A 13,218-nucleotide genomic window follows, 5' to 3' on the forward strand; every position below is an offset into this window, starting at 1 on the left:
CGCCGACAACTGCAGCGTATGTTGGAATTGAAGGTGTTTGGTGGTAATTTTTATTTTTCTGAGAGAAAAAATTCTTACCCCTTGCTTATTGAACATAAACAGGGGTGGTGAGAAAACATTGGATTTTTTTGTGAAATGCTAATAAGTACAAATATATACACCTGACGCTATTGTACATGCCGAGAGAGGAATATAATCGTAAGGGGCTGCTCCACAGTATCCGATATTGACATAATGTTGGGGACAGTGTGGTTTCATGCCGAGTAAATATGGAACTTTTTGTGCAGGTTTTGCGCTCTTTTGTTTGTCTAATTATTGTACGGGCCAACCGGAACTAAAACCAAACAAGGTACAATGAGATGCAGAGCAATGCACTGTAAGTTATTTACTCGTACGACAGTGGTGAAGTTGAGCAAATAAATTTTCAGATCTTGAACGAGGGATGCATTATTTTTGGCTACAGCATATTTATATTTGCTGGAGACAATATTATTTTTCAGATGCAAATTACTATTTATAAGAATAGAATAATGCATACAAACGTATACGTGTTTAGCAATATTATACATCATTGATACTCTAAAGAAATGAAAAATCACCATAATGTTGAATTGTGTGCGGTCCATAATGTTACTAATAATGTTGAATGTTAAATATTAGGGGCTCGTTTGGCGACGGCATTATTTAAAAAAAAGTTTTTATCGCAGGCCTGGTATCTGACTTTCACAATTCTACTAGGAGTAGCACATTTTTCCAACTTAAATAAACGAGAAAGTATTTTAAAAAATGACTGCCAGAGGGCACATAATTGTACTCACTAACTGAACCCTCCCATCCCTCCAGCGGTCGTTTTTTTGATATTCTCACATTATCGTGACTCAAAGAAAATTTTTAATTCTTTTTGATAATTTTAATATGCAAGTCGTGCGGATTTTTTTGAGATTGTATCGGATTACAAGGAAAGTTGTGAAGGGAGTTGTTGATCAACTTAAATTTTAATTTTACTAGATAAGGCTGTAAGGAAGTAAAGATTAGCAAAAATGTATGAAAGTTTCATATTCTTCTATAAAAAAAATTAATCTTGTGGTCTTAACATGTGGAGTTTTGTTTAAGCTTAACAATGTTTAGAACTTCTAATTTTAGTTGTGATTAATTTGAATATTACGCTTCAGTTCTGGACACTTCTGAGCATTTTTGTTGCAAAAAGGGAAACGGAAATTGACCAGATTGGTTTTGATTAAAATGTGCTGCAGGTATACTAGTCAATTTATTTGAAAGCTACAGAAAGTCCATTTAAATATTCGAGATTATTGCAGTATAAGATTTAAAGAAATTTTTGGGCATTTGATAATATTTTTTACAGTTTTACTTAGTGGAGTAATTTATTTTACAAACTGTCAATATTTCATTTGATTATTGAAATAGTACAAAAGAATCAATTCATTTATTCGTAGTTTATGAGAGATAGTAAAAATCCGTATGGTTTTAATTTTACTTTGAGGTAGTTGGATTAGGATTAGTTTGTGGTTAATAAACATACGTTTGTGGTTAATAAATAACGTGGTTAATAAACATATTTTTTTGGTCAAGAATTGATTCATTTGTCTTCACAACTACTAAGGCACCAACTGAAATTAAACATTACGATACCAATTATACACGTCGACTATTCAATGCCACAAAATGACCGATATATTTTGGCACATGACTGCATTCTTTTTTCGGAAACAAATTAAAATAGAACAGTTTTTGAGAACTTAATCATTTTCTACAATTTTTCTAAACTTTATAAAAACTGTTTCAGTTACCAATTTGTATGTGAAAAGTTCCAGTCACCATGGAATAATTTTAGTCTTGATACTTTGGTACCCCCAGTTCTTTGTTTAAAAGAAATAGAGTTTACAAAATAATTTGTAGGAATGGTAGAGGAGATAAATGTATCTGACTTTAGTCACAACGTCATCTTAAAGCTATAATTTAAAAAGTAGTCATCTAGATGACTTCTCAAAATTTTGGAGTTATATAAACCAACCAGGGTTTGAGTCTCTAGTTCAGTTGCATTTCTTCTTTTCGCAGTCATGTACGCGAAAGCACTTGTCTTTCTTGTCTTAATTGTTGGTCTTGTTTTCGCAAATACATTTAAATCTAGAAGTAAAACTTTAAACGATAAGGTAAAATTAATATTTTATACATTTTAATAAGTATTTCGTTACTATTAGTTTCTGGTATGTAGCAGACCTTATAATTTTTTGATTTTTATTTGTTCCGTTTGACAGGATGAGAGACAAATAAAATTATTCGTAGATTGGATTTCTACATCAAAAGAGTTTTTCTACAAAGACATTCAAGAGGTAAAAGAACAGACAATTTCTGATCTTGACCACAAATCAACACGTATACACCAATATGATGTATATCCTCCTAACGGGCAAATGTATTTGCTGCTCAGAAATATAATCAAGGACGAGAGAGAAGTGAAAGATTTATTAGAAAAAACTTCTGAGAGCTATAGTAATTTCGAAAATAAAAGCAACGAGGAAAAATTGCGACTCTTTGAAAATATCACAGATATAAAAAAACAGCTTAGTAGCCGTACACAGGAGATTTTCAACAAATTTAAAGCCATGAGTGATAAAATCCGAAACGAGTATTTCAAAAGAACGGCAACGGCAAAAGGTGATGTTGAGTTTAAGAACAGAACTAGGGGCGATGAGGACACTTCGCACGAACGTTTTATAACATTCACCAGGGAAGCTTACAATTCTTCATCTTCAATTGATGACTAAATTTATTTATTAATTAAAACTTTGGCTGGTAATAAAATTAAAGTAATTTTAGAATTTTTCAAGGAACAGTATAACGTGGTTGTAATTTAATGTTTTATTAAATGAACAATTAAGTTAAAATTTTTATTGATAGTGTGAACGAATTCAAAAACTAAAGCTGATATAAGGATATTGAAAGACTTCAGACTCCAAGCAAAAGGAATTTTTGTGATAAACAATATGTCATGAAATTGACGCACCGTAAAATTTTTATAATTATCTTTCTCGAATGACCACACAAATTTGTAAAATATTGCACATTGTCATAAGCTTCGTTGTTCTATGTATGTGACAACCACTTAGATTATCAGGTCCTTGGTGCAAGATGTATATGTATTTAACATTAATAAAGGTAAAGTGAGATTTAATAAGCCGTACTTATTATTTACCAAATATCAGATTTTCCCCCATTTTTTTAATTATAATCATGAAACAATGTTTTAGAAACAAGTTCGCTTACAGAATATACAAGTTTTTGTACCCATATAATAATTCCATTTCTTATAAAAATTTACAAGCCCCTGCCAAGGACAGGTGACGAGAGAAATCGAAGACGTTAAATTTACTCCCCTGACTCAAAAAAGTGGCTAGTACGCTCCTGCATCGTTAGGAATTACCAACTTGTACGGTCGAATTCGCTCTGCAGTCATTTTTAGATTTTAACTTTTAATTTTTTTATAACGTGCAATGATACAATGTAAAAATACTTGAACTGCTCGATATCAATTTATAAAATAGGTTTTAAAAAAGTTTTTACCGATACAAAGTTTGCGATTTTAAAATTTTTATTGCTTTTCTGATTGACCAGAGTATAAAAATTTCATTATTTACAATACATTTATTTATTAATTTTTTTAACATGCCAGTGTCTCAAATTCTTATTCTTAAAAGTTTACCTTCGTCAACTCTCCCAAATTCAGTCTTTGTACACACATATATCCAGCTAGTTCTACGCCTCTACATGTATGTCCTAATAACTGGGTATCTATTAGTTTTTTCGTTTTCCGACATAGTTTCAACTCATAAGTATTTTTGCCTAAGTTTGCCTTTCACCCCCTTTAATCTCAAATGCATATCTTATTGTTAATATGTGTGTTTAGTATGTATGTTTCTAGATTGTTACTTTTTTTCTCAGTGTATGCTTATTAGAATAACTTTTTTTTATCTACTTATGTTTATCTTTTATTTTATTCACCCAGCAGTTATCTTTCTAGGTTATAAGTCTAATGTCTGTAAAATTTACGTTCGCATTTCTTTCTACATTATGGTCTTGGTTCCTTTTTTTAAACTTATTGCATCTAAAACGAAATTTTTTTTATCATTTATATTTTTTGTTATTTACGATTCTTTTATTTTGCTAAAAAATTTTTTGTTTGTTTTTTATTAATTTATGGAACCATGATATTTATCAATACCTCTTTTTCTTATATTAAGCTGTTGTAAGCATTTTAATTGTCTTTAAGTTGTCATTTTTTATTATTGCTTGTCTATTTTTAAACGGCACGTTGTTGTATTTAGTCATCTTTGATTTTAACTCCATTAGTTTTGTTTCTGTTTTAAACAGTTTTTTTATACGTGCATATGTATATTTTTTATGCTAATAATTTTTCATTTAATAACTTGACTGTAAATGTCAAGTTCAAGTATCTTGTTTTTGTTAATGTTTGAACATCTATATATTTTTCTTGGTTTCTCATTTTACATGATTAGATGACAAAAAAGTTACTTAATTATATAAAACATGTAGGAGGTATTTTAATGCGAAGGGGGCCATTGTGATCTGACTGGAGTTCAGCTCGTAGAATTTCTTAATTAAAATCGAAACTTTTATTAGTTTTTACCACGTGAATTGACAAGATCAATATGTTTGACACATTATACCGCAAATGTGTAAGAGTTTACTAAGTGGGTGCAACTATAGTTCTTAAGTCGTTCAAAGATATACTTACGCAGCTTTACATACATTATTACATACACGCGTTTGGGATGTATTTATAAATAACCGTGTTTATTAATTAACTGATTTCATTGAAAATGTTTAACATTTTTGAAACAAGCTAGGCTCAAACTGTGTCTTTGGTATTTTGATTTTTTTTTGTTATGATACCTCATTTGTAGTCTAATTGATAACTAGGGACATTTTTTCTATAATTACTCTAAAACGCATGAACACTAGACGCGTGTGAAAATTTCCAGGCACAGTAGATTATAATTGATTCTAGGAATTATGACCCATACGAGTCTTTGTTTGAATGTAGTTGAGTTCACAGGAAATATTTTTTTGATAATAGGAGGGAAAAAACTTATCTGTCTTTGGTCGTAAGTTATTTCAAAACTATTATGTTGAAAGCCAGTACATAGATAGTATATTTGAAAACTTTTGAAGAAATTACTCAGTATATTTGAGTCTCTGGTTTAGTGTCGTTTCTGCATTAATGCACATCGCAACCATGTACACGAAAGCACTTATTTTTCTTTTGTTAGTTGTTGGTCTTGTTTTTGGTTGTTCAGTTAAAATTAAACGTAAAACTCTCACAAATGAGGTAAATTTAATATTTTGTCTAATAGTGTTTGGTTTAATTTTAATTATTTGTTTTTTACGTGTAATTAAACGCTGAAGGTTCTGATTTTTATAATTTTTTTTCTTTTTATCAGCAGAAACAAGAGTTGAAACTATTTGCAAATTGGCTAAAAGAATGGAAACAATTATGCTTCGGAGAAATCGAAGAGTTAAAATATAGGACGAATACAGGTCTAAAGTATCTGGAAAAAAATATAGACCAGTACGATGTGGGTAATAATACCGAGCAAATGCATTTATTACTTAAAAACGCAATTAAAAATGAGACGTCGTTAAGAGATGAATTTGAGGAAACAATTAAAAGGTATGCCAGTTTCGAAAATCAAAGGAATGGGGAGCAAGTCAGACTCTATAGAAGTATGAAACGAATAACAAATAATATTGGTTACCTTACTGAGAAAGTCATTGACGAATATAAGGCCATAAGTGATAAAATCCAAGCCAAGGATGACCGAGTAAAAGTAGATGCTGAACGTAAAAACTTAACAGATCAGGTAAAACTAATGTTTTTTTAAATGTATTTTGTAAACAGTCATATTGTCATATTGTTAGTTTCTTGTATGCACCAGAACATGTTGTAATCTTTTGGTTCTTATTCATTTTGTGTCACAGGACAAGAGAGAACTGGCATTATTGGTACATTGGATTTCTACATTGAAAAAGTTTTTCTACAACGACATTCAAGACATGAGACAACAGACAATTTTGGATCTTGACTACCAATTCAAACTTACACGCCGATACAATGTAGATCCTCATCATTACAAGAAAGTGAGTGCCTTGTTGAAGAATGCAACTCAAACAGAGATGAATGTGAAGCATGAAATAGAAGAAGTATTAGAAATCTACGATGATTTTGAACACAAAAGCGACGAGGAACAAGTTAATATCCGAAAAAAAGTCAAAGAAATGAGAAAAATTATAAGTCGCCATACTGAGGAAGTTTACGACCAATATAAAGCCATTGATGTTCAAGTTCGGGACGAGTTTTTTAAAAGAGTATTGTCGAGTACCCCCATAAAGATCAGTAGTAGAAAAAATATTACTATTATGTAATCGACATCCAATAAAAGATTTTATTAATGTGTTCAATTTCAAATCAAGATTCGTTAGTTGAACGTAGTTTTTTGAAGTATGCATGGAGTGATGCAAGCATAAATACAAAGACACACACATACGTCGGTAATGTCGGTCGTCGAGTACATCAGTTTATCAACAGTACATTGGCACGTGTATTTGCAAATAGTCCTATTTGTATTTACTTTAGGATTCGTCACCCTGGCACCCACTGTATTTACTAAGCTTTGTACCACACATCTGTTATTGATCATTAGAATTATTCGTTCTTTATTTAATAATGACTAATACTAGCATCAGCGTATCCACAAAGAAGACTTTAAAGGTTACACTGATACATCTATTTGTTAGTGATGAATATATAACCATTATCAGCATACAATTTTTTGGCTATATCGTTCAGAGCCGACTTTCTTTCTCGGTTTGAATTAAAAAAAATTTTATTTCTATGATTTCAAAGTTTATATTACAAAATTGCTACTATTAGAAAATAAAAATTATTATATAAGCGCCTGTTAATTGATAGATAAACCGTTCGGACTTTTTTGACTGAAAATTGATTGTTAATTAAAAGTTTCATAAAAAAAAACAACAAAAATTATTGTAAAGCTGTTATATGTTTTAATTAACACGTAAATACAGTTTGAATCAACAGACGAATGAATTACTAAAATTACTACAAACTTGATGAACAGTGTATTTTTAAGAGTGTAAAGTTATTGAGATGAAATGCATCTGTATTTAAAATAAATAAACGTGAAATAAAAAATACCACTTTGTACTTACTGTTCAGCAAACTCCTTCCCTCTGTTTTAATTATACGCAGTAATGTTTCGAAAATGAGGTTAGCTCCAACAAAACACGATTTATCTGAATTAATTTCTGATTTTTTAAAAATTATCACTAGTTTAAGCAAGGGACCGGTAGTGCGAGAAACTCAATTTTTTTTACCCTTAGAAGCTAGACTTCCATTTTCAACGTTTAATTTGCTAGAATTTTCAGCTGAGCTTGGAACATGAAAAATTCAACTTTTTTCGTTACGAATTTTTTTATTTTAGAATATTAAAACATAAATAAAATAACAATGAATGATGAACGATTCTCGTAGAGAGAATTTTTTATCAGTAAAGAAACTAATTTCCTTCAAATTGTATCAGAAATGTATTTTATAGTATTAGGGGTGAAAATATATTACATAAAGAATGTCTGTCTCTGTGAGTGTATAATTAGTCGTATCAGAAACTATTTGGCACATTTAAATTATTCAGGGCTTAAAGTGTTTGTTTTTGCTTTCTCATACTTTTTTTTCAAATATTATTCATATCTTGAAATATGTAAGAATATCATCATTTTTTATTCTGGATCATTCAGATTTGTAATTTTATAATTTTTTATATTTTTATTTTTGTAATAAAGATGGTATGTAAGCATTTATTTATTCACGAATCGAGAAACTCACGTAACAAAGAAATTCCACAGTTTTTATGAAAATTCAGTGATTAATTTCGTACGTCATTGAAGGTTGTAAAATTTTCACAAAACTATCTTCTGTGTAGTTTTCACTTCTATGGTCTGATAATAATATTAATATACAGTAATTATACATAGCATAGAGGATAGGATTCTAAAAAAGATCAAGCATTTGTACTAATTAGAAAAGTCAATAACTTTAGATGTACTTTTTTTCATACTAAAAACACGTATTTCTATACTCACAACAGATGTATACTTATAAAATGTATATCATTAAAACATCTAGTTTCAACTACGAACCTAATATTGATAGAACATTTCTAAAATGATCTACGTATTTATCAAGTGATGAAATTTGCCTACAAAAATGAACGAAGATGTGTAGTTTATTTAAATTTTTTACGTTTTTTTTTTGCGTTTAATCCAAATGCAATCGTTTGAATTTTATGAGAACCGTACCACTTGCTTTGACTTTTATTATAATCTTTTATTTATTTAGAGTTCATGTAACGTAGCGCATACTATTCTAAAATATAATTAATTTTGTTGTAAAGTGGAACTCAACAGAAAATTTTTTCATGATTCAATAAATACTTCAAGTTTTATAAAACGATATATTAAAACATTTTATTTTTTAGTAAAAATTTTAAGACACTGCCTTACGCTTACACCATTTGTTATAAACGAGCATACCAAAATTTAATGATTTTCATTAAAGATGCATTGGAATTCAGCTGTTGATAAAATTTTAAATCATTTTGAGGAAATCTGCATATAAATAGCGTCTTGAAAAAACGAATTTTTAAGGCACCTCAATTGTAGCATTTTACTAGCTTCTTTTTTTACAATTTTTTATAAAACACTAAAAGCTATGAAGTACCCCTTTTTAATTGTTTATTTACATTAGTATGTATATGATTAAGATATACTAGGGTAATCCAAAAAAATTTTCTTACTCTTACAGACGACTCCAACAGGCATAAGTCATGTGAAAAAACTACTATTGTGTAATAATTTGAATGATACTATAAATAGTTTATTTTGAATATTCATTTACATAAAACGTGTAATTTTATGTGAGGCTTTATTCCAAAAATAATAATTCATTCATTGATTTCGATGGCCTATTTTCTTATCTGCTTTCAATATGTTAGGAAATCCACAAAAAATATCCTGTTTTTGTCCCCCATTTTACCATGTCATGCCACGTATTATAAGGAAGAAATTTTCAACACGAGGTTTAGTGAGCGTGACACCCTTTTTCCGCGATTTACATGTTAAAATTATATCTATATGTATATGTGATAGCTATATATGTGATTTTAACATGTAAATCGCGGAAAAAGGGTGTCACCCTCACTAAACCTCGTGTTGAAAATTTTTTCCTTATAGTACGTGGCATAACAAGTAACATGAGCCCTATCTCGAAGGTGTGCCTCGAAAAAATTTTTTTTATTAAAATAGGGGACAAAAACAGGATATTTTTTGTGGATTTCCTTATATACATTATCAAGTTGGACATAAGTCACTGTTTCTAGTTTCGAAACTGTAATTTGTGTTGAAAACAATTTTTTTTTTAAACAAAATTAAAACTTACTATCAGAATGGCGAACATTATTATCACAAAACTTTTTGAATTGACTACAAGATCTACAACACAAGTTATGCAGCACAATTTTCACAGTAAACGAAAATGGCAATCAAAAAGTGTATCTTGATTTAAATAATAGTTTTATCAATTATAAATAAATATCAGAAATGCTAAAAGAGCTAATACTTTCGTGATTTATATATTTGTATTTATCTTCAAGCTTTGAAATGTATCTTAATGATGATCTTTAAAAAAAAGAATAAAAAAAAAGAATGCAGTATTAATATGATTCTATGTAAAGCTCTAGTATATATCATTAGAATTTAAGGAGCAGAAAAAAACTAAAAATGGTACTTGATTAAAAAGTTAACTAACACACAAATACAGTTCAATAAAAAAGTAATATTTGTAATAATCATACTAATATTGACTAAAATTGATTTGGCATCGCATGCAAAAAACAGTTTTTATAGTCAGTAAATACGTTATACTCAGTGAAATAAAAATTTATGGTAAAAAAAGTTTTGGTGTACTGACAAAAAAATTTGAAATAAAATTTATAAAAATCATCGGGTGGATATAGCTATTATCATACCAAATTATTCGACGTGCAAGTGGGCTCAGTTCGTAGTGGAATAAAAATTGAAGACAAAGGAAAAACTCATTTACACATAGAAGGTAGCTTATCTGTTTTTGGTTTAATGTTATCTTGAAATTCTCATATTTTTCGTTATCATCTAGAAGTTTCTAAAAATTTTTGTATAAATTAGGCCAGTTGCGGGGATCTATAGTTCAGTTTAGTTTTGTTTCTTTGGTAACGCACATAACAACTATGTATTCGAAAATACTAATTTTTTTATTCTTAGGAATTGGTTCAGTTTTTGCCAACGTGGTTGATCTTGAAAGTAAACTTTCAACAGATGAGGTACAATTTATGATTTATTATTTTCTGTAACCCTGGTAGAAAATTACTACATAAACTGGTTAGAAACTCGTGAACATGCATGCGTAAATGGGCTTATAACATGTTGACGAGTTTCTAGCCAGTTTATGTAGTAACGTTTCTACCAGGGAAGCGTTAATTTGTTCATACCATACTCTTCCCGAAAGTTAATTTTAAATCCCTAATTTTGGGAAACAAAACTAGCCATTGTTCATTATTTTTTTTCCTATATTGACCTGAACTTAGACACTTCAAATTTTTATGTGTTTTTTACTCCAGGAAAAAAAAGAGCTGCAATCTTTTATGGATTTGGTTAAAAAGAAAAAAATACAATACAACCAAGAACTTGACGACATAAGAGCGCAAACAATTTCGGATCTCGAATATTTAGCAAAAAGTGCACACCAGTATGCAGTCAACCCATTCATAACACTAATGTATATATTGTTAAACAATGCTATTTCGGATGAGAAAGAATTTAAAGATGAATTAGACAGCGTCATTGACAGTTATAGTACTTTCGAAAATCAAAGCAATCAGAAGCAACTGAGACTCCACAAAAATATCAATCAAAAAACAGAAGATGTTCAAAACTATTTCAATAATGTTATTGACAAATATGCCACCATAGATTATGCCGTGCGAACGAAGTATTTTTCTAAAATTAAAATGGATAAGGACCTCGCTACGAGCAATATTACTAGCTGGTAAGAACATAATACAACAGATAATGTAGTGTCTGAAATCCGATTGTTTTATAGTTAAAAATCAAATTATACTTGTTGATTGGGGATTGTTTAAATAAATGATTAAAATTACTTGTTTAACATGAAATAACAGTTATATTTTGTCGTTAGCGTGAAATTTTTTACGGCCAACGGTGAAATCTAAGTTTCAATTAAAATACGAATCCTTTTTAAAAAAATTAATGGCTCCATTTGATAAATCCTGTTTATTTGAGATTTAGGCTGATGACGTAGTTTTTCCATAGTGGATAAACTTGAAAGTCAATGTTAAAGTAATGGTAAAAATAATACGAATTTTTGGTGAAACAATAAAAAACAAATGGATTTCTTAAATCGTACTTGAAAAATACAATAAAATAAATGTTGTGTACGAGTTGCAGAGGTTGACGTGCAAAGCGTGCAGAAGGCAGATAATCTTACGTATAGTTAACAAACTAAATAAGATTTTTTAATGAATCTTTATTTCGGCTGTATCTTTTGTGTGAATATTCGTATGTACATAATTGTTTGTTATGAATAAACATGAAGTTAAATAAAATACATCACATAATATATTTATCATCCCTGTCTCATTATTTGTAAACACAGCCTTGTTTTTAGTGAATTTATAATAGCTTTATAATAATTTACTAACAATTCTATAGCTAACATTAATTGCAAACTTCGTTACGATAAAGTTATAAATACCTTTATTGAAAAAGTATACTAGCTTTCTTGAAGGACGTGTGGGGGGCAGAAATTTTTTTAGAAAAAATTGTGTCAAAGTAGTGTGCTTTAAAATGTCCGCTCTTGAAAAATGTATTTAAGTACAACAATTAATGTGTACTTTGAAAAATAATGCAGTATAAATCATAAAGCTTCGATACATTGACAGTGGGAGTTAAAATCTGTAAAAACTCTCGGTTGCAAAATTAAAATCATTCAGTTTTTACCACAAAATATTACACTTTTTTCTGACAAAAGTAAATAATAATCGATAGACGACGTGAATATTAATGGAATAGAATAAACAAAAAAGCACTTTGTTGTCTAGGATAAGTCCAAGTTTTAAATAATAATTTTGAGTAGGACTGTTTTCTGAAACATTATCGTGTCACTGTCTGTCAACAGTTAATGGTCACTTATGCTAAGTAGCACTTTTCATGAATTTATAGATTTTTTAATCAAATAAGTATATTTTTACACACGATTCCTGTACAGCAACGCCTTGTGTAATTTTAATAGATTATAAAGTACAACATCATATAAATCATCTATTTTTGGAGTAAGATGAGTTTTGAAATTATATAGTATTAATGAGAGGTACCAACTGTGTGCATTTATGTGTGTACGTGTAAAGATCAAGGCATTTAAATTAATGAACCATCCCAAACACTTTATATTCAGAAAATCAGAAATATAACTAAAAAAAAAAAAAAAAAAAAAAAAAAATATAATTTTTAGAAAAACTGTCCTACAGTAAGAAGCTATTATAAATCAATTTAAGTGTCCTAGATTTTTTGAATATTTTCTACTTGAGAATACAAATATAGTGATGGACTTGAAGTTCCAGAGAATAATATTCCACGTCTTTCATAAGAGGTACAAACATGGATGTAAGAAAAAAACATTCACAAAATGCATCTAAAAAAGTGAGAGTAACTAACAGAAATTAAGTCGGAAAAACCAGTTCAACTAATTGAAAATGCAATAGTAGGAGGCAGTGAAAGATGGAAATATATCCTATTAACTCAAAAACACGAGAAAACTTTACATTTGGAACTTAGTTAACATAAAATTGGTATTCACAACACGCTGATAAAATTACTGTCAGGAAACGTACATGTACGTTCACAGTAGTAACTGCGATATTATTTTCCTATGCATTGCTGATTTAATGTGGACTAGCCGTATTTCATCCTCAAATAAGCGACCAGAAAATTGTATCCCTATTTTTACATTAAAAAAAACACACACAGACACACACACACAAGGCTCTCTGA

At 29.3% G+C, this 13,218-nt stretch overlaps 2 protein-coding genes across 3 annotated transcripts in view; one reads left to right on the top strand and one right to left on the bottom strand.

Moving 5' to 3' along the window:
- Nucleotides 1-13,218, bottom strand: part of Skeletor (DM13 and DOMON_DOH domain-containing protein skeletor) — a 63,800-nt gene that overhangs the window by 21,006 nt on the left and 29,576 nt on the right. The window lies entirely within an intron of this gene.
- Nucleotides 5,272-7,212, top strand: LOC149375054 (uncharacterized). 2 transcript variants are annotated; one of them, XM_089590183.1, is made up of 3 exons: nucleotides 5,272-5,368; nucleotides 5,481-5,900; nucleotides 6,019-7,212. In XM_089590183.1, exons 1-3 carry the CDS (start codon nucleotides 5,276-5,278, stop codon nucleotides 6,460-6,462), a joined length of 957 nt encoding a protein of 318 aa, XP_089446309.1. In that variant the 5' UTR covers nucleotides 5,272-5,275; the 3' UTR covers nucleotides 6,463-7,212. The 2 variants fall into 2 exon arrangements, with proteins under 2 accessions (XP_089446309.1, XP_089446310.1); XM_089590184.1 differs by having other exon boundaries at nucleotides 5,484-5,900.

The sequence above is a fragment of the Copidosoma floridanum genome, unplaced genomic scaffold, assembly GCF_036245765.1.
Source record: "Copidosoma floridanum isolate Cflo_tuat_1 unplaced genomic scaffold, Cflo_Japanese_pri ptg000012l, whole genome shotgun sequence".
Taxonomy (NCBI): Eukaryota; Metazoa; Arthropoda; class Insecta; order Hymenoptera; family Encyrtidae; genus Copidosoma; species Copidosoma floridanum.

Excerpts from the sequence above, each read along its gene's own strand:
- LOC149375054 (XM_089590183.1), top strand. The coding sequence starts at position 5,276 with ATGTACACGAAAGCACTTATTTTTCTTTTGTTAGTTGTTGGTCTTGTT. Across the intron at positions 5,369-5,480 it reads GTAAAACTCTCACAAATGAG|CAGAAACAAGAGTTGAAACT; the intron begins GTAAATTTAATA and ends TCTTTTTATCAG. Across the intron at positions 5,901-6,018 it reads GTAAAAACTTAACAGATCAG|GACAAGAGAGAACTGGCATT; the intron begins GTAAAACTAATG and ends TTTGTGTCACAG.